Below are 18,027 nucleotides of genomic sequence, written 5' to 3' on the forward strand. Positions count from 1 at the left end.
AGGGCAGAAGCAGTAGTGGGGTCAGTATTTTTGGTCTTGATTCTGCTAAACAAGCATGGCCAGCAGGGTCTTAATCAGCTTAATTATTAGGCTGATTATTCTATTGTTTCCAGATCCCAATGTTTCCTCCTGTTTTTCCTGTGCTAAGGTCAGGAATTCTTACATCATCCCTCATGTCCAATCTCTTCTCTTTGCCCCCAGTGGTGAGATTTCCTCCAGCCTGATGAACTTTTTGAAGTGAAAGCTTTTGTGTTTCCACCGTTTTTAAATCTGCTGCAAAGGCCCAGCCTGTTGGAATTGTGAGCCAATGTGGAACTAAGCCAATCCAAGCCAGTGTAAGACAATTTACTGGTTTTACAGGAAAACCTGTGTGCTCAAAGGCCAATGTAAAGACCAGGCATGCTTTGTTCCAGCAGCAAGTGTTGGACACAAGAGGGGTGATATTTGCCAGTGCAGCAGCCCCATCCACCTGTGTGTGTTTCTGGGAGCTTCTCAAGTGTGTGAACTCAATATTTGTGAATCAGAAGCTTTTGATTCTTGTGTGAATGATCCGTGCTCTGACGGATGTTTTGGTTATGTAACAGCCTTGTGATCACTGGCGTTTTGGGGACATTTTTGTTTTCAGGAACAGAAATGTCCAGCCGCAGTGTCCTTACTAAATCCAGTCCTTCATTATGTTCTCTTCCGCTTTACGTCGCATCTTCCAGCACTTCTGAAGCTTTTATTTAAAAAAAAAAAGTCTTTAAATCTCTCCAGGCTGGAGCAGCTTCACTGCTCTGTCCCACAGGCCAGAGCCAGCCTTGCTTGAGAGCCTTGTGTTGCTTTGGGGTCTGTGTTAGGATGCAGGAATATGGAAAGACAGTGAATTGATTCAAGGCTTTCTGGGGGGTTTGCCTTTTTTATTGTGACTCAGAGTAGCCTTTGTCCAGTTGTTTCCCTGCTGTGGGCAGATGTGTTGCTACATTTGGCCATTTTCTTTATCATGTCAGTGTTGGATTTTACTGTTTGTCAAAACAACATTGATATTTAGAGGGCTGTGATACTGCAGAACTATCACACACTGTTGTGAAATTCAGGTTTATACCATAAGTACCTTTTGGTACATGTTTGGATTTGTAACTTTGGGATTTGTACAAAAACACAGGCTGGAGAGTGGCATGAAGCAACAGGCCCTGGTCCCCATCCAAATGAATTTCTCAGAGACCATATTAAGCCAGAAAATGTGTTTGCCTTTATCACTGGTGAACAGTTGCAGAATGATTTGAAATAAATTCAGCAAGTCTCTATGCTCTGTGGAAGGCTGCTGGGGGAGGATGGAGCACAGCAACTCAGGGTTCAAGTGCTCAAATGTGCCGTGAACAACTGGCTGGTGCAGTTTAGCTTTGAATTAATAAATGGAGCATTATGTTTTCCAGGCCTCTGGTGTTTGTTATGCTGAGTTCATACAGGCTGGTGTCTTTTGGAAACATGGAATATATTGAGCAGTGAAATATAAGCCATGTGCTCCATGGGATAGCAATGGGAGAAGCTGAAGCATCATAAACTGAACCAGAAGTGGTTTATGCGCTGTCACCAACCTAAAAATGAGATTCATGGCCCTTCCAACCCAAAGTGTTTGAGGATTCTGTGATTTTAGTTCTCTCAGGGTGACCTTGCTGTGTCCTTGGCAGTCTCTGATGCTGCGTGCAGAGACTGAGAACAAACTTCTGTGTTTGCACTGATGGTGACTGTAAGGTGAGGTTTTATGAAGCCCCTTTCAGAAAGCTCCAGGAGCATCAAGGTGCCTCCAAGACTGGGTGAGTGTCACCCTGACAGAGTGATGGCCAGTCTGGTGCTGTCCAAATGAGGCTCCTGCCCCCTGTGTGGGCAGACAGCCTGTGTTGTGTGAAGCTCTTTATTCTGGGGACAAAAGCACGGGGGGTGGTTTAATGGCCCTCAGTTTCTTTCAATGGATTCGTTGGCTTCAAACTTCAGCAGTGGCTGGGGAAGAAAAGCTGGAGAGATCAGTATGGACACCATGGCTTGGCATTGGTCAGGGCAGGGTGTGGAATGGGGCTGGCTGTGGAGCAGAGCCTCTGCAGGGCACTGTGTGCCCTTGGGGACATGGGGGTCACTGCCCTCTACACAATCCACCTTTGGGTCCCTGCTGCTCCTGCAGGCTGGGATTAGAGGAGACATCCTGCACCCTGCCCCTGTAAGAAGCCATTGGCTGCTCCTGCCATGAGCACTGCGAGCACTGAGGTGTGGAAATGCCTCCTGTCCTGCAGCAGGACAGACCTCGGCATGCCACGAGGCTGGCTTGGCCTCGCTGGCCTTCTGCAAACAAATCCCTCTTCCTCTGTTAGCAGACCTCTGCTCGGGATGGTTTGTTTTGAGTCAGGTTCTGTTTTGGAGTCACTGGCCAGTTGCTACGTTCCCATGGCCGCCTGCCTGCCTGGAAGAGCTCGCCCCAGCCCTGGCCGGACTCCCGGCCGCACCCAGCTCCTTTTTTTGGGGCGTTTGTATCTTTCACCAAATGTAGGCAAATGTGAAAATAAATCCAAGAGCTCCAATCCTGGTAACTGCTCCACAGCTCCTTCCAGACACATTCCTGCTATGGGGTTAATGAGGGACACTCTCCTGTCCTTGCAGACTTTCCTTTTCCCAGAGTACTTCAGCTGTGCAGGAGTTTTTCCTTCCTTGGTGGGGTTTGAGGGCTCACTGGCTCACCCTCACTGTCCCACATGGAGCCAGCTGCCCCTCTGCATCAGGGATAACAGATATGGTTGTATTAATTTAAAAGGCGGAAGCATTTTATGGTTTTGTTTCTGTGGCTGTAAAACAAATAAATCATAAAATCCCCACCCCAAACCGACCCCACAGCACAACCAGAGATGGGCACTTGGTGCTTCAGTGGAAAAATACAGGTTAAGCCAAAACAAATCAGAACTGCGTGTTCAGGCTACAACTAAGTCTGAGCTGCAGCGCTATATTTAAACATGGTATTTTTGTATTTTAATAATTAACCAGTGGGAAAGAACAGCCTAAAAAACTGTAGTGTAGGTTATTTTCAAGGTATCGTCTCTTCAGCCCCACGTCCATGCTGGAGTGCAGCTGAGGAAAGGCTGCACAGGATAGGGATGCTCTAAAGCAGTGGTTCCCTCTCCAGGTTTGTCCTTCCCCTCATACTTCTCTTTGCAGCCTCCTAACAGTTAAATCAAGCTGGTCAGCCATAAACCCACGTTTGAAGTGGTGTGTGAGTCTGTTTGAGGTGTTTGCTTCTCGTGGAGAGCCGAGGGCAGGGCAGGATTTCCCTCTGCATTAATGGAAATAGCTGGGACTGTGCCTAACTGTGAGCAGCACTTGGCAAAGGAGGGCTGGGAAAGGTAATCCTCTGCCACGTGATTGTTTCATTTCCATTCAGTTTTATATAGCACAAAAGCAATTCCCTGCTTTTGAGGAAAAGGTCACGGGTGTTTCAGTGCTTCAGAGACACCTGCAAGTCCTCAAGGCAGTGCTGGGACTGCAGAGCTGGCAGTGCTGGGGGCTGAGCCTGGACAGCATCAAGTCTCTCTCAGATTAGGAGAGGGCAGCACGATGGAAACAAAGGAACTTGGCCTCAGAGTTAATTTGCAATTTGAATCCAGCTAGAGATTCCCAGACAAGGTACAAGAGCAGCTCCAGCTCAGAGATGTACCTTGTCCTGAAACTGATGGACACCAATCTGCAAAGTTTAATGTCCTTAAACTTCTGGAGCTTGAACTGAATTGACCTCAAGACCCAAACTTGCAATTGCTCAGGGTTACAGCAGTGTCTGTCCATGGAAGGGAGTAGAAGTGCCAGGGCCCTTGGTGTTCCTGGGAATGGGGCTTGTTCTGCACCATCCCTGTATTTCCCTCCAGTCCTGCATGGCCATAATGTCCTGATGGTACTTGAGGGCACTGTGAAATTCGAAGGTTTTGCTGGAGAGCATTTGCTGCTTTGGGGGTCAAAACCATCTGCTTTGGTGCTTCTTGTTGGAATGAATCCAGCAGGCCTCAGGTGTCTCCCAGAAGTTCCAGCAAAGGTCACATTCAATCCTGGCTCCATCCAGGGGCCAAGGAGCAAAGAATGCTTTTGCCTTAGGACAGGATCCATGTGTCCACTGACTCCAAACCCCTCCTAACTGGAGTTTCTTTTTAGATCCTATTTCCATTTCTGCTATATGTGTTGGGATTCTGATTGTTTTCAAATCTCCCAGTAAATGGGTGTTAATTGTATTTCAAGCCCAGTGGAGGTGCTCATCCTCTAGTTCAGAGATACCTTAACACCCTTTCTTGGATTTCTTCAGCTGTCACGTGGGAGGTGAAATCCTGAGCTGCTTTTACCTTTTTCTGAAGCTTTATTAATAATGCAACACATGCTTTTTTTTTTTATTTCCAGATTGAAAAGATCATGAGTTCCATCGGTGAAGGCATTGACTTTTCCCAGGAGCAGCACAGGATCTCAGGTAGTGTACCCAGCATGTGTCTGTCTGTCCTGGCTATGCTCTGCACACAAACAAGGTGCTGGCTCCTGTGTGTGAGTGTCTTTAACCTGCTTTGGCTCTGGGAGGGAGAGGAATGTTCTGGCCCAAGAGGACCAGACTTGGTTTTCCACATGATGCTCAATGCTGCTGCCTGCAATTTTAATTCTACACTCCTTGGGAAGATTCCTTTAATTTTACAGAATGCAGCTGCAGGATTTTCCTCCCAGCTCTTTCTGTGAGGGCAGCAGCTGTGCTGGGCAGGGCTGGATGGTGCCAGTGGTGGGTCAGTGTGGGTGCCATGGTGGCAATGCCCTTTGCATGTGCCTGATCTGCCAGGTGCCTCGGGGAGGGTGATCCTGAGCATTTCTAAGTGCACCTGCAGGTACCCACTGAACAAGGCTCTTGGACAACCCTTAAAATGTGAATTCCCTTGTCTGCCTTTGAGTCGTGAGCAAAAGCAAAACTCGAGCTTGCTGGAGAGCTGCCACCACGGGGGATTCTGTCCTTTTAAATCCTTCACCTTTGTTCTGCTGCAGCAGAACAGCTCTGACTCTGGATGGGCAGCAGCTCCTCCTGATGAGATGCTAATACAGATCCGCACACGCAGCTCACACGGGCTGTCACAGAGCTCACCTCGTATCCATTTGTCACTCAGGTTTTTGCTTAGGTGAGGAGGAACCCACTGTTCCCAGTGGGAGTTTAGCCTGATTCAGCTCTGCATTCCAGGATCAGGTGGCTTTGCAGAGGAGTTGAAGCTCTGTGTGGGTTTGCTCCCTGCTCTGACAGCCCTCCCCGCACCGGTTCAGGCTGTGATGGATCGATAGCACCAGGGAAGGGTCTGACATGGAGGGGAGAGGCAGAGCCAGGGCTCCTGCAGAGCTGTGCAGGGAGCACTCAGCAAGGTGGACACCCTGGAGCAGCCCTGCTGCACAGGAGCTGCCCTGTCCCAGAGCCAGGGGTTTTCCCACGGGCTGTGCTCTGTCACACTCCGTTTGGGATCCCTCCTGTGCAGCCTCATCCTCGCTGTGCTGTGGGACTTGAGAAGAGCCTTGCAGCTTTGGGAATGCACTCATCATTCCAGCTCTGCCCACTGGTTCCCCCTCTGCCAGCTGCAGAATTCCCAGAATGTGGAGCATAATGGGAAGGATGGAGCTGAGAAATAGGAGTTTGTTTCAGCCAGAAGTTGTGATCAGGATCTTGCCAGGGGGCACAAGTACTGTGATTCTTCTGTTCTTGTATCATCCTTGTAACACACAAATATCAGGTGTATTTGGGGCATCTTAGTTTTCAGCCTGGGATGTTTTAGGTGTCTGTTCTCTTTTTAAAGGAAACTCCTCCATTCCCTCCCTCCAAACGCTTCCCTCTCTTCATTTTGTCATGACTTGAAAGGGTTTTGTAAACAGAAAACCTGCACTTGGTATCACTGTAGGTTTCCCTTTTGAAAGCAGAAATGTATTTACAAGTGCATGCAAGGCTGATTAGAGTAAATAATTTTAAAAATTAAATTCAGGAGCTCAGGAGAAGGAGTGCTGTGGTTTCATTCCCCCTGACAGCTCCCAGGAATGCTGTGGTAGGCAGCGGGCACTTCCTCACCTCTCTCTTGATAAATTAATTCTGAGCCAGCCACAAATCACTGGGATCTGTCGAAGCAGACCTGTGACATCATTCTTTAAAACCTCCAAGCCGTGTTGTCCATCATCGAGTAAATATTGAGGAGTCAGTGGTTTCCACTGGAGAGTTACAGAGGCGCTGCCTCCCTCCCGGCGGGTGGGAGCACTGGGAGGGGGGAGAGGATGAGGAGAAGGGAGGGACGGCGTGGGGCTCGCGGCTCAGACAAAGCCGCCGCCGCAGCCGCCGGCGGAGCGCAGGGACTGGCAGGGAAAAGGATGGAGGGGAGGATGGAGACCTGGCGAGCAGGAGCTCCTGGCACACAGTCCGGGCTTAGCTGCTGCCCCGGGGCATGGGCTGGCTCAGGGGAGGGAGGCAGAAGCCTTTTGTGATCTCGGCGTTGCCGCGTGCGCTGGAAGGACCGGCCAGCGCTCCCAAATACCGGCACAGGAGCAACCTCCGGGAGCAGACAGCAGGAATTACCCCAGGAATCTGCAGATGACACCGTGAGCTCTGTGTGTGCAGCCATTGCAGCGCAGTGGGCAGGGATGGCTGGAAGGTACCAAACTGCTTCAGCTGACCTGAAGGTTCAGAAGAAGCAAACGGGGGTCTCCTGATCATCCTTTTCTTTGCATCCGTGCTGGAAACAGATGTGCCAGGGAGCCTGGAAATCTGCCTGTCTTGCATAGCAAATTCCCTGATGAAAAGGAGATCTCTGAACTTTTTTTTTGGTCATACTTAAGGTCTTGAGCTTTACTAGAGGAGAGTAACAAGTCACTGGACTGATCCCAGGGATGAGGGAAGGGAGAGCTCATCTGCCAGGGCTTCCATAGGTGTTGGGAGGAATCTCCTTTATCAGAGGCTGAGGGGGAGGTGCCAGGGCATGGCTCGGACTTGAGCTGCAGCAGGAAGAGGAGAGAGTGTGCTTGCATTTGCTTTTTTCCTTTTGCCGTGGCTCGGAAGCAGGGAACCGAAATGCCTCCTTCCTGCAGAGCTGCTCCCTGTGTGAGCGAGGGGCTCGATGCGGCGGCTGCGCTCGGCTGAAGAAAATGAAGGAAGGGCAAATCCAGGTGCGTGCCCAACACCTGGCAGGACCAGCAGTGTTGGGGGAGACCGTCCTGGCTGTGCTGTCACACGGTGCAGAGGTGGGGCTGGGCTCTCTGGGGCCAGCGTGCTGGAATGCCAAGAGGTCCGGGCAGTGTGCTGGAATGCCAAGCAGTCGGATCGCTGGTAGAATGACAGAGCCAGGGCTGCCAGACGTGAGCCTGAGGTCCCAATAACACAGTAACAGCGAGACGAAGCCCCTGCCATGGTTTGCCTCTCTCAGGACTGCTGGGGAGGAAGAGCACAAGCCCTTCCTCTCCGCTGCTGCAGTCTGTGCTTCCTTTGTCTTGCGTGTCTTCCCGCGGACAGCCGCTCTGCCGGGGCTCCTGCTGCTTTCCCGAGCATCCACCGTGTCCGAGCTGGCTCGGCTGCGTGAAGCTCTTTTCTCTCAGGCTGCTCCGTGCTCCCCGCTGAGTCGGGGCTGTGTCCAGAGGTGTTCAGATGAGAGGACTGGCACAGCTCCGCTCCCTTCCCTCGCACCTGCGACTGCCTGGGAATGCCTCGGGTGGAAGTTTGCTGCTCTCCTCCCGCCCCCTTCCGCTGAGCCAAGGAGTGGATCCACATCCCTATGGGGTTGGGCTTCATGTGCTTGCCTGGCCAGGAACTCTCAAGCCCTGACAGCAGTGCCTGTGATCTCAGCGCCCCAGCAGCACCTCTGAATCTTTGCCCGGGCGAGGAGTTTCTTTTCTGAGTGTGAACTGCAGTACAGATTTGCACCCGGAGCCCGCGGAGGCAGTGCGAGCTTGTTGTCCATGCTCTGTGCACACAAGAGGAATTGTCTGCCCGCTGATTTGTTGTACTCTGAGCATAATTTTTTGAGTTTCTTTATGGTAATGACTATGATGTGGCAATGCCATCTGTCCTCCTCAGAGTGCCGCTGCTACCGCCTGAACGGTTTCTCCCTGTTCAAGCGGCTGCCGATTCCTCTCTCGTCAGGTTCGCGGATGCTGGAGCAGAGCGTCGGGGAGTGGCTGGAGTCCATCGGCCTGCAGCAGTACGAGAGCAAGCTGCTCCTGAACGGCTTCGACGATGTCCGCTTCCTGGTGAGTGCCCGGCAGGGACCCCGGGCTCCGGGGAGTGGCTTGGCCAAAGCTCCCCGCGGCGCCGATGCCCCGTGCGGGTTCTGCCGCCCGGCACGATGGTGTTGGGGGGTGCAGAAGGTTGGGCAGAAGGAGTAGATGAGGGTTGTGTTGGGTTTTCGCATTTAATTCGGGTGTTGTTGGTTTTCTCGCTAAAATTTTGATAGGAAATTTTATTTCATCTGCCCCCTAAATCTTTACTGTCGAAATTACTCCAGAAATGGGAACTGAAATTCGCTGGTGTTTTGATGGAAGCCCTGAGCAGTCTGTGCTCTGGGCTGTGAAGGAGGCAGCAGACCTCTTGTTGGAACTGTACTTGCTCAGAGCATGCAGGCAGTATGTTAATGAGCTGTACCTAATTGCACTGACACTGCTGGCTCTGAGACTTAACGATGACGACATGGTAATGCTCATGGTTGAGGGGTTTTAATAGCCAGTGTCTAGAAACTTAAAGCATCATGGTGTTAAAATCCAAGAATTTGTGTGGAATGATGGATGAACTGCAAGGAGGGAAAATCTTGGTTCTGCAGGAGGGGTCTTCCCTGCATGGCTTAAAGAAATACTTTTAAATGTGGACTCTTAAGTTTGGCAAGTAACAAAAAATTCATGCAAACCTTGGAAAAGTAATTTTGGCTAATGCAGCATCCTGCCTTGGAGCAGTGACATCTCTGGTGCTGGGGACAGTGCAGAGAGGTGACACCAGGAGGATGTGGGCTGGGTGAGGGGGTTTGGGAGCACACAGTGGCCACCACTGGTGGGGAGGGTATGAGGGACAGGAAACCTGGAAAGGGCATGGATGGAGGCTCAAGGAAACACGCACCTGAGCAGCATCTGTTGGGCTACTTAAAGGCAGGGTGTAATTATACTTTAAAAAATTACCTGGCCAGGAGGATAAATGTTCTGGTGTCTATCCAGCTTTGCCTCCTGGTCTCCACAGCAAGCAGCCAGGCCATTTGCTTTCCCTTCCCCTGGCAGGGCCAACACTCCCCTCCAGAGCTGGGGTTTGCTGTGTTTTTCACCCCGTGTCCCACCCAGCCAGTCCCAAACCCCAGTGGACTCTTGGCCAGGGATGTATGAGGGTTCAACATCCCTGTGTGCTGTTTGGAGATGATACAACAAATTTAAATGAAATAACCTTGTAGATCCTCTTGTGTTCCCCTGCTGATGGATCTGTCATCATTGTGGGGTCGGTGGCTGCTCTCACCCAGCAGTTGCAGATGAACACCTTTCCCAGGTGTGATGGACCCCACTCAGCTCAAAACTCCAGTAACAAAGGTTCCTCTGTGTGTCCCTCTGTGTGGTGGTGTTGGGTACGTGGTAGGGTTTGCTCTCTTCATGGCTGGATGTTTTCTCCCCTGTCCAGTGCTGGGTGGCTGCTCTGAGTACAGCAGTTGGCTGCTGCTGGATTCAGGGGATGGGACACTCATTTCCTCATTCCCCTCAAATTTAAAAGGTCAAATAATTTCACAAAGATTTTGTGCAAACCCCAGCTGATTTCCATTTTGCTGCTTATCTCCTTTCCTAGGGAGTTGACCCTGGCACCCATGCCAACCCTGGCTTTAAATCCATTCATCCCAGCCCTGAGAACTCCAAGCTAATATATTAGCACAGCAGGAAAGTTGAATTATTTAGAATCTTTCCTTCTGTGTTGTTCCTTGCCTTCAGCTTCTGGCGTTGAGGGAGCAAAACCTTCAGATAGAGCACAAGTGAGGAACAGGTAGTTCATTTGGTTCTAGTGGTGTTTTTGATGTTCTTGGATGAATTATTAAAACTGCTGTGAACACTGAAGCTGGGCAGAGCAGCGGCTCAGGACACCAAGCTCTGAGTGTTGGGCTGCCCAGTCCTCTTCTTTGCACAGCCATTGCTTTATTGGCTGCCCTTTACAGTCTCTATCAGAGAATATTCCAAACTAAGAGTGTTATTTTCCTAAAATTAAACCGTTTCTATGAAAGGATTAGCCCTTCTTAGGGTCTCACTGTGTTCAGTATTTCAAGGTCCAAAGAATGCTGGGTAATGGCTTGCAAATCACCAGGTGGATTATGAGGTTAATTAAGTTTTAGTAGCCCAAACTAGGAAACTGAAGCCCTTTGATATGAAAACACGTGTTTTCTGAGCAGGATTTTGCATTGCATTGCTCCCTGCTCAGAGAGCTGCAGGGTGTTCTGGTGTGCCAGGGTGCTCCCTTTGCTCTGAGATCTCCAGGTGCTTTTTGGGGGGCAAACCAAGAGCTTTGCAGGAGAAGCATGTTCAGTGTGCAGAGATCGTGCAGCTACAGAGCAGGGCAGTGTCCTAGAAGAGCCCTTTAATTACTGAGGAAGATACTCAGCCTGTAGTAGAAAGCAACTCAGAGGAGGGTTAAAAACAGTCTAACGAGGCACTGGGGTGCCTGGTGCTGTTCTTCACTGGAGAACCAGGGTTTAAAGTGCCCTGTTTGCCCCTGGTGTGGGACAGGGTTGTAAGAGACTCAGACCGGGGGTGCTGGGCTTGCTGGTGCTCTGGTGGCCTGTACTGCAGCTGGGTCTGCTTTCAGGAATTTCTGATTCCCTGGGTATTTTCAGCTGGCTCCTGTGTTAAGCTATGCCCCGTGTCACAAGAGCCTTTACACCCAGGTAGGGAAATGATTCATGAGCACACTGTGTGTAAAGGGAGTTTGAAAAGTGCTCTGTAAATATATTTGGCTTCTTAATAAGATGTTAATATAGGAAGGCAAAAGCATGTGTTGTTTCCAAAAATAATAATTCCGTTATTTTCAGAACTCCAGGAACTGGGGATTAGGGGATTAGCTGTGCTCCGGCCACGTGCCGGCCGCTTCACTGGACAGGCTGCAGCTGGAGTGGGCAGCAGGGAGGGCATGAGGGTCCTGCTCCTCTCAGGGTCTGTGACCAGCAGCTGAGAGGGGATGGGGGACCCACAGCTCCTGCAGGTGACAGTGGGAGCCACGAGTGTCTCACAGGCTGTGCTGTGGAAAGGTGCTCTGGAGCCTCCTCTCTGCTCTTGGGAACTCCAGCTCTGCATCTGGGACAAAGTTGATCTTGATCAAGCACTGGCTTCCCTCGGGGCTGGGTATTGCTGGCACAAGTCAGCAGATTTTTGGGACGTGGAAGTGACGTGATGCTGGAGCGCCCTCGTCCATCTACGTGTTCCTGGGAAGGGACCAAGGTCTACACAGATCTTGGATTGTGTAATCTTTTGGCTTGGTTGAGGGAAGAAAGGGGTGATAAAAGATGGATTTAGGTAGCTTAGTTTTCCAAAACATTGGAGTTCTCTTCCCACATCTGCATATGGGACCACATCTCAGTGTCTGCAGAAATTCTTATATTCCCTTCAAGTTTCCTACAGTAGCCACGCTGTGTTTATGGACAAGGCAGGGAAGAGGCTTTCCCTGTTACTCTGCCTCTCTCAAGCACAAACCCGCTGTCCAAGGGGGGGGCAGCTTCTTTCCTCACCCTCTGCATTACTGAGTGACCTTCATGGCCAGCAGCACTGCCACGGGGCAGTCGGACTGGGACACTCAGCTGCTGCTTTTCATATGGAGCTGGAATTGGGCAGCAGCCTGTGCAGGCAGCTGGGATTGGGAACAGCTCAAGTGGAGATAGTGCTTCCAATCCTCCTCCTCTGCTCCGCAGCCCGCTGGGATTCCTTCATCAGAGGGGAAAGTTTATTTGTGCGGTGGGTGAGCACAACCGAGGCGAAGCTGCTGGCAGTGGCTCTGTTGTCCTTGACTTAGCAAAAATACAGCTCTGCAAGTAGGATAAAACCCTCAGCAGCATTGCCTGCCAAATGTGAGCAGCTCCAGTGAACCAGGAATGCCCACCCCACCACCCAGGAGGAGCAGCACTGCTGCCTCCCACGTGGAGGAATGTGGCCCCGTAGCATGTGCCGAGTTCCAGGAGCCTCATTGCCTCATCCCTCACCAGAGGAGGGAAATGAAAGGTCAGATCACAAAACTGCAGCAGTGAGTGAGAAGTGTCACCCAGAAAAGTGCACAATAAATGGATTTAATTGTCCTTGGCGGGCCATGAGCTGGGAGAGCAGGAAAAATGTCACAGGAATATGGACCAAGAGGGATTGTGCTGCTCTTGGAGCTTGGCCCCATCATGTCTGCTGTGCTCACCAGTGCATCTGCCACAGATGCCCCTTTTGGGAAGTCCAAAATCCACAGGAAATTGATTTTGGGATGCCCAGTGCATTCCTGGTCCCTGCAGCAAACAGAGATTAACCCAGGGAAACAGCAGGCTGGACTTTGCCCGTCTGGAGAGGGCAAGGACATGGCCACTGTAACGAGAAGGAATTGCAGTAATTGATGGTAGAATTCCTCCACAGAAGTGGGAAGGAAATGCCATTACCTGTTCCCTCACACGGTGTTTTGTGATCCCACGGATCCCATAAATGTATCTGTGATGCTTGCAAAAGCTTTCCCCTTCCCCTGGAGGGCGGGATCTTGCTGCTGCCCCGACAGCTTCCCCTGGGCTGACATCTGAGAAGGGCGAACCCCGCGTGCTCTGGCAGTTGTACCAGTGTTTTGGAGTTGAACTTTTTATTCAGTTCAAAGATATTTTGATTCACAAATGAGCAGGTAAAAGAGAACATAAACCATTTTTTATGGCTTTTTTTTATTGTTCAAGCCTGGATTCCCATGGAGTGTGTGGAAAGCAGCTAATGCTGATTCAATGAGACAGCGTCAGAAAGGGAAATCTGTTCTCTGCATGTAGTGCCCTGGGCTCCTCTGGGGGATTTTATTTATTTTTTTATAATTGGGGAGAAGTGGTAGAAAAATGATGGTGGTGGAAGAATGGGGTGTCTGCAAATAATTTAGAGTACTGACATTAATGTGATTAAATGCAATTCAGGGCCGTGTTAGATTAGCCTGCGGTGTTGTTCACTAACAGAACAGACTTTCCTTCCCCTTCTCCTCTCTGTGTGTGCAGGCAAAACCAGGATAAATGTGGAGTTGAGGCCTTGGCTCAGGTTGGCTCACCTTGGCTGGGGGTGTGAGCCAAGCTCGGCAGCTCTCGTGCCTTCCCAGGCCGAGGACAGCCCCAGTCCACATCTGACAAAGCCAGGTCTCCTTTGCTCTTCAGATCCTGGGATTTGGGTGTGGGCTGACATCTGCACGATCCTCGTTCTCACCTGGTGCCTGCCCTGCTGCAGCACTGGCATCTCCTGTGTCCTCAGTTGCTCAGCTCTGCCTGATCCAGTTCCGAATGGCCCAGCTTGGCACGCAGCTGCTGGTCCCCTGGGCAGCAGCCAGGCTTTGGACATGCTCTGGGAATGTGTCTGCCCCAGAGCTTTTTTCTATTTTCATATAGAACTTGTCATTTTATAGTAGCCATTCGGGGAAAACTGCACTGACACATTCCAGTAGCGGTTTTCACCCAGGAATGATCTGTGGGGAGCCACCAGAGACCCCTGATAGGGTTTTACTGCATCTGCTCTTGTTGAAACACAGCAAGAACATGGCCTGACCACAGCTGGTGCAGGGATTTACGTGCAGACTCAGGTGAGATCTGTGTAGCTCATGCCTGGGCTGTGTCAGGTTGGAGCAAGCTCTCCTCAGCTGGGCAGAAGCTCTGGGTGGCTGTTTCTGGATTTGGTCACTGCTGTCAGCCCCCAGGAACACGTGCCAGTGTCCCCAGACTGACTGTGCAGCACTAAATGAGCCCCTAAGAGTGGAGCTGGACCCTGGGGTAAGGGTCTCTGCCAAGCCCCTGAGTGGGAATCGCTTCATTCAATTAAATGAATTTTGTTTGACATCTCCCCAGTGGCTTCTGGCTGGTCCTTGAGAGGTTCCCAAGGACTGTGCTTTATCCACCATGGTTTGGGTTGTCTCTGCAAGAGAATGGTGAGAGCAGAGGCATGCAGAGATCTGGGGTTGAAGGAAGTTTGAGGATCTTGGGAAATGTGGCAGAGCTTTGCCAAAGCTCCCCAGATAATAGGAATGGACTCCACGGGGAGCAGAGAGGTTGGAGTGGATTTTGAGGAGCAAAGTGGGTGGACCAGAACTGGCAATTTAGAGGATACTTAAGTTTGATTCATTAGTAGCTCCAGGCCCCATAAACATTAAAAAAACCATTAAAGTTGCAGTTAAATTTTTTTTTTCCTCTCAATAAAATTGCCTGAACTTGACAACCATGACCGATTCCCTCCGTTGCCATTGTCACACTGCCAGTCTGCATGGGGAAGAAAATTAAAAATGAAGTGGCTGTGTGCTAATCTCAGATTTATTGTAGGGTTTTGTGTGTGAGCCCCTTTCCCCATCGATACTCTGTGAAGAGCTGGGGCTTCATCATCAGCCTGTGGCCAAACAGATCCTTTCCCCTGCTTTCCTCTCAAGTACTCCAGACTGCAGACTTTAAGGGAAGGCACCAAACTCCACAAATGACAAGGCCAATTACAAACACAGATTTGTATGACCAAATGGGGTCCCCCTGCTCTGAGATCTGGGTGTGCCCAGCTGTGAGCTGGACACGTCTTTGTCTCCCACCTCCAGACTGCCAAAAGCAGAGCAATAGCAGTGACAGCAGAATCTTCAACAAGATGCAAATTGCCTCGACTGCACTGAGGGGAAAAAGAAAAAGAGCTTTGTGTGCACTTTGTATGCACAGAGAGCCTTCAGCTGTCTCTCTGCTTGGGATGTCTGCAGGAGCCTTTGGAGTCTGGGAACGCTGTGTTTGGGTTTTGCATCTGTTGCTTTCGACAGCAGACCCGTGCTGGCCCCGTCCTGCCCGTGGCTGCCCGTGCAGGGTGTGCTCGCAGCAGCGCTGGCGTCGGGGTCCATCCGCTGCCGGCCCAGCCACGCGTCCTGCACGGAACACTCGCTGCCTCGGGCCCTTCCTTAGCTGGAACGGGAGCGTGGACGGACGCCAGGCTCTGGGGAAGAAGCAGCATCTGAAAATTGGGTAGTTAAGTGCCTGCAGAGTGTCCTGCTGGAGGAAGAATCTGGCGGATTTCGGCAGCGCTGCCTCTGGCTCAGTCACTTTGGGGTCACCTCGGTAGCAGGAGAGGACGCTGCCTTCTGCCAGGTAACCTCTGACTGTTTTTTCTTCCTTTAATGAGCAACCTGGAGCCTCACAGGCTGTTTAACTACAGTGCAGGCACTGAGGCGTGACCAAAGCCAAACCTTTTTCCAAGAACTCGTGTCTCTGCAGGCAGGTCGGCTGCAGCAGCGCCCTGCAGGGCTCCCAGTGGGGACACTGGCAGCTCCCTGCCCTCCCTCGGGGCGGCGTGGAGGGCAGGGACAGGGGTCAGGAGTGTCCCTCGTGGTGGTGTGTATTTGTGCCTCTCCGTGGAGGGGGCTCAGTTTGGCTCGGAGGAAGCTGAAGGCCAGGTTGGGGGATGAAGGTCCCTCTGCCTGGCAGCCAGTCTGTGCCAGCTGGGACCCAGGGTGGCACTCAGCCTGCCCACTTCCAGGGGTCTGACTGGGCTGATGCTTCAGCTCTTTGGCAGAGCCAAAGTTGCTCTGCCCCAGGCTGAGCCCAGGCAGGGGCTGGTTCCTGACAGAGCACATGGTGAGATGTTGGGATGAAGGAGCTGTTGGGTGTCCCTTACTGCCCCAAAATGTGGGTGACAGTGAGGGCTCTGGCCCGGGCCAGCCCTGGGCCTCCCTCGCTCTGCTCAGCCCCACAGAGCTGGGGCGCCCAGGAGGAATGTGCAAGGTAAAAACACTTGTCACAAGGAATAAAATTGGAAATACGTCTTGGGAAAGTCTTTTTGATTCTAATTGGCATCTCTGAGGCTGCTGCTGGAGGCACCTGGAGGACTGGGCTGATGGCAGAGCACATCCCAGAGCCCTGCTCTCCCCACTGAGCCCGTCCTCAGAGGACCTGGGGAGGGATTGGTGGGAGCTGGGGCTGTCCTGTGCCCTCAGAGGGCACTGGGAGGTGGCATCTGCCTGTGGCCAGCACCAAAGGGAACCTTTGGGTAAAACCAAAAAGCAGCAGTGGCCCGTGCAGAGCAGCTCTGCTCCTTGGCTCTTGCCTGAGGGCGTGTTGAGTGCAGACAGGTTTAAAGTCTGGCTCCTCTATGTGGCTGGCAAAGGTTAAAAGATCTCCAGTGTCTTTGTATTTAATTCTCTTTTAGTGGCAGATTATTGTTTTCCATGGGAGCTGAAATCCAGATGGGTTTGAAGGACATTTCTCCTGCACCAGGGGCTGGAATGATTTGTTCAGAGCTGCTATGCTTTGTCTATCCTTGTTAAGGACCCAGAGAATACAGACTGCCACCGAGGGAATTTAATGTGACACATAAAAATAAGGAGTGCAGGAGAAAGCTGTAGGCTTCACAGTGTTTAACTACCTTGTGTCCTTGCTACAAAGCAAGCAATTTTCTTCTAATTTGAGATGCCAAAGGTGGGAGAACACCTACTGCCCTGCCTTGGTGCCCTGTGGGAGAGCGAGAGCCACCAGCTCTGTGCTGCTTGTGTGGGATCACAGCCATGCCAAAGGGGATTAGCACCAAAAAGGGCTCAACACTGGAAAGTGAGCATGAGTGAAAGTGTAAATAGGATCAGCAAGCTTGTTTAGTTTTTATACATGAAAATTACACATCGCCATTGTCACAGCTCATTTGGCTGCTGAGTGTTCCCGCTGTCCCGGTGGCACAAAGGGAAGGGCTGGCTGTGAGCTCTGCCCTTGCCAGCATCTTTCCTGCACTACCCCAGCCTCAGCCCTGGCTCTCTGCAGGGGGATGGAGCCACAGAGTACCAAGGTGGGCAGGTCAGGGGAGCAGAGCAGGCCCAGGCATTGGGAACTGCAGGTTTCAGGTACCTGAGGTGTGCCATGCTGTGGGCACTTCAGTCCCTCCCTGTTCCTCCCCTTCTCAGGGCAGTAATACTTTGCTTTCCAAACATATGAGAGAAATCCCATCATTTGCTCTGGCCCTCTTTGTCCATTTCAAAAAGCCCTTTCCAAGCCATCTCTCTCTGGGAGATGAATTCTGCATTCCTGCCAGGTGAGGTGTCTGTCAGGAGAGTTAATCCCCATTAATCCCTTCCCTCCTCCCCGGAGCTGAGCACACAATCCCCTGCTGTTACAGGAATGCACATTAAATGTGGCTCTTTGGCTTAAAATTCATGAACAAGAAAAGGGAGGGGATGTTTCCATCTTTCTGGTGGGATGCTGCTGCCCACCAGCTGGAGGTCACTGCCCTGGCAGCAGCAGCTCCTTGTGTTAATCGCTGGGAGTTTGTTCCCAGTCCAAGAGAGTTGCAGCTTGTGCACCAAATGGGCAGCCTGGAGCTTTCAGCAACAACCTGCCTCTTGTTACTCACTGATTGTGTGCACTTGAAGGGTGCAGAACAGTTCATGTGATGTGGTTCCATCCTCTCACAGCTCCTGGTGTGCAATGTCACCTCTCAGGTGAGCCCTTGGTGTCCCTTGGCCTCGCTCACAGGCTGTGGGGTGCAGGGCAGATGGGTCTGGCCATGGTCTGGTGTGCACAGGGACTCTGGGGCAGTGGCAGTAGCTCTTCCCCCCACAATGGCCCCAACTGTCTGTGAACTGGCCTTTGGGAAAACACAGAATGAACCCCCCCACCCCCACCGTGGGCTGCAGAACCATTTAGTCCCGACTTCTCTGTTGTTTAAACAACTCTTAGACAAATAAATGCCTTTGTGCCTTGGCTGTCAGCTCAGGCTCTGCTCTCCTGTCCCCTCCCAGCTCTCCAGGAATGAAGTGTGTGGGATCTGACCTGCCAAGGGAGGGGGAGGCAGAGGAGCCCTGTCAGGGGGTGTTGAGGTCTCTGCCTCCTGCCA

The 18,027-nt window shown here is 51.5% G+C and overlaps 1 protein-coding gene across 5 annotated transcripts in view; it reads left to right on the top strand.

Annotated features, from left to right (window-relative positions):
* Positions 1–18,027, top strand: part of ANKS1A (ankyrin repeat and sterile alpha motif domain containing 1A) — a 72,347-nt gene that overhangs the window by 41,994 nt on the left and 12,326 nt on the right. For all 5 annotated transcript variants that reach the window (XM_053998055.1, XM_053998053.1, XM_053998054.1 and 2 more), the window contains 2 exons: positions 4,402–4,468; positions 8,135–8,241. In XM_053998055.1, coding sequence (XP_053854030.1) covers positions 4,402–4,468; positions 8,135–8,241 — 174 coding nt within the window. The remainder of the gene's footprint in view (positions 1–4,401; positions 4,469–8,134; positions 8,242–18,027) is intronic.

The sequence above is a fragment of the Vidua macroura genome, chromosome 24 (assembly GCF_024509145.1).
Source record: "Vidua macroura isolate BioBank_ID:100142 chromosome 24, ASM2450914v1, whole genome shotgun sequence".
NCBI lineage: Eukaryota > Metazoa > Chordata > Aves > Passeriformes > Viduidae > Vidua > Vidua macroura.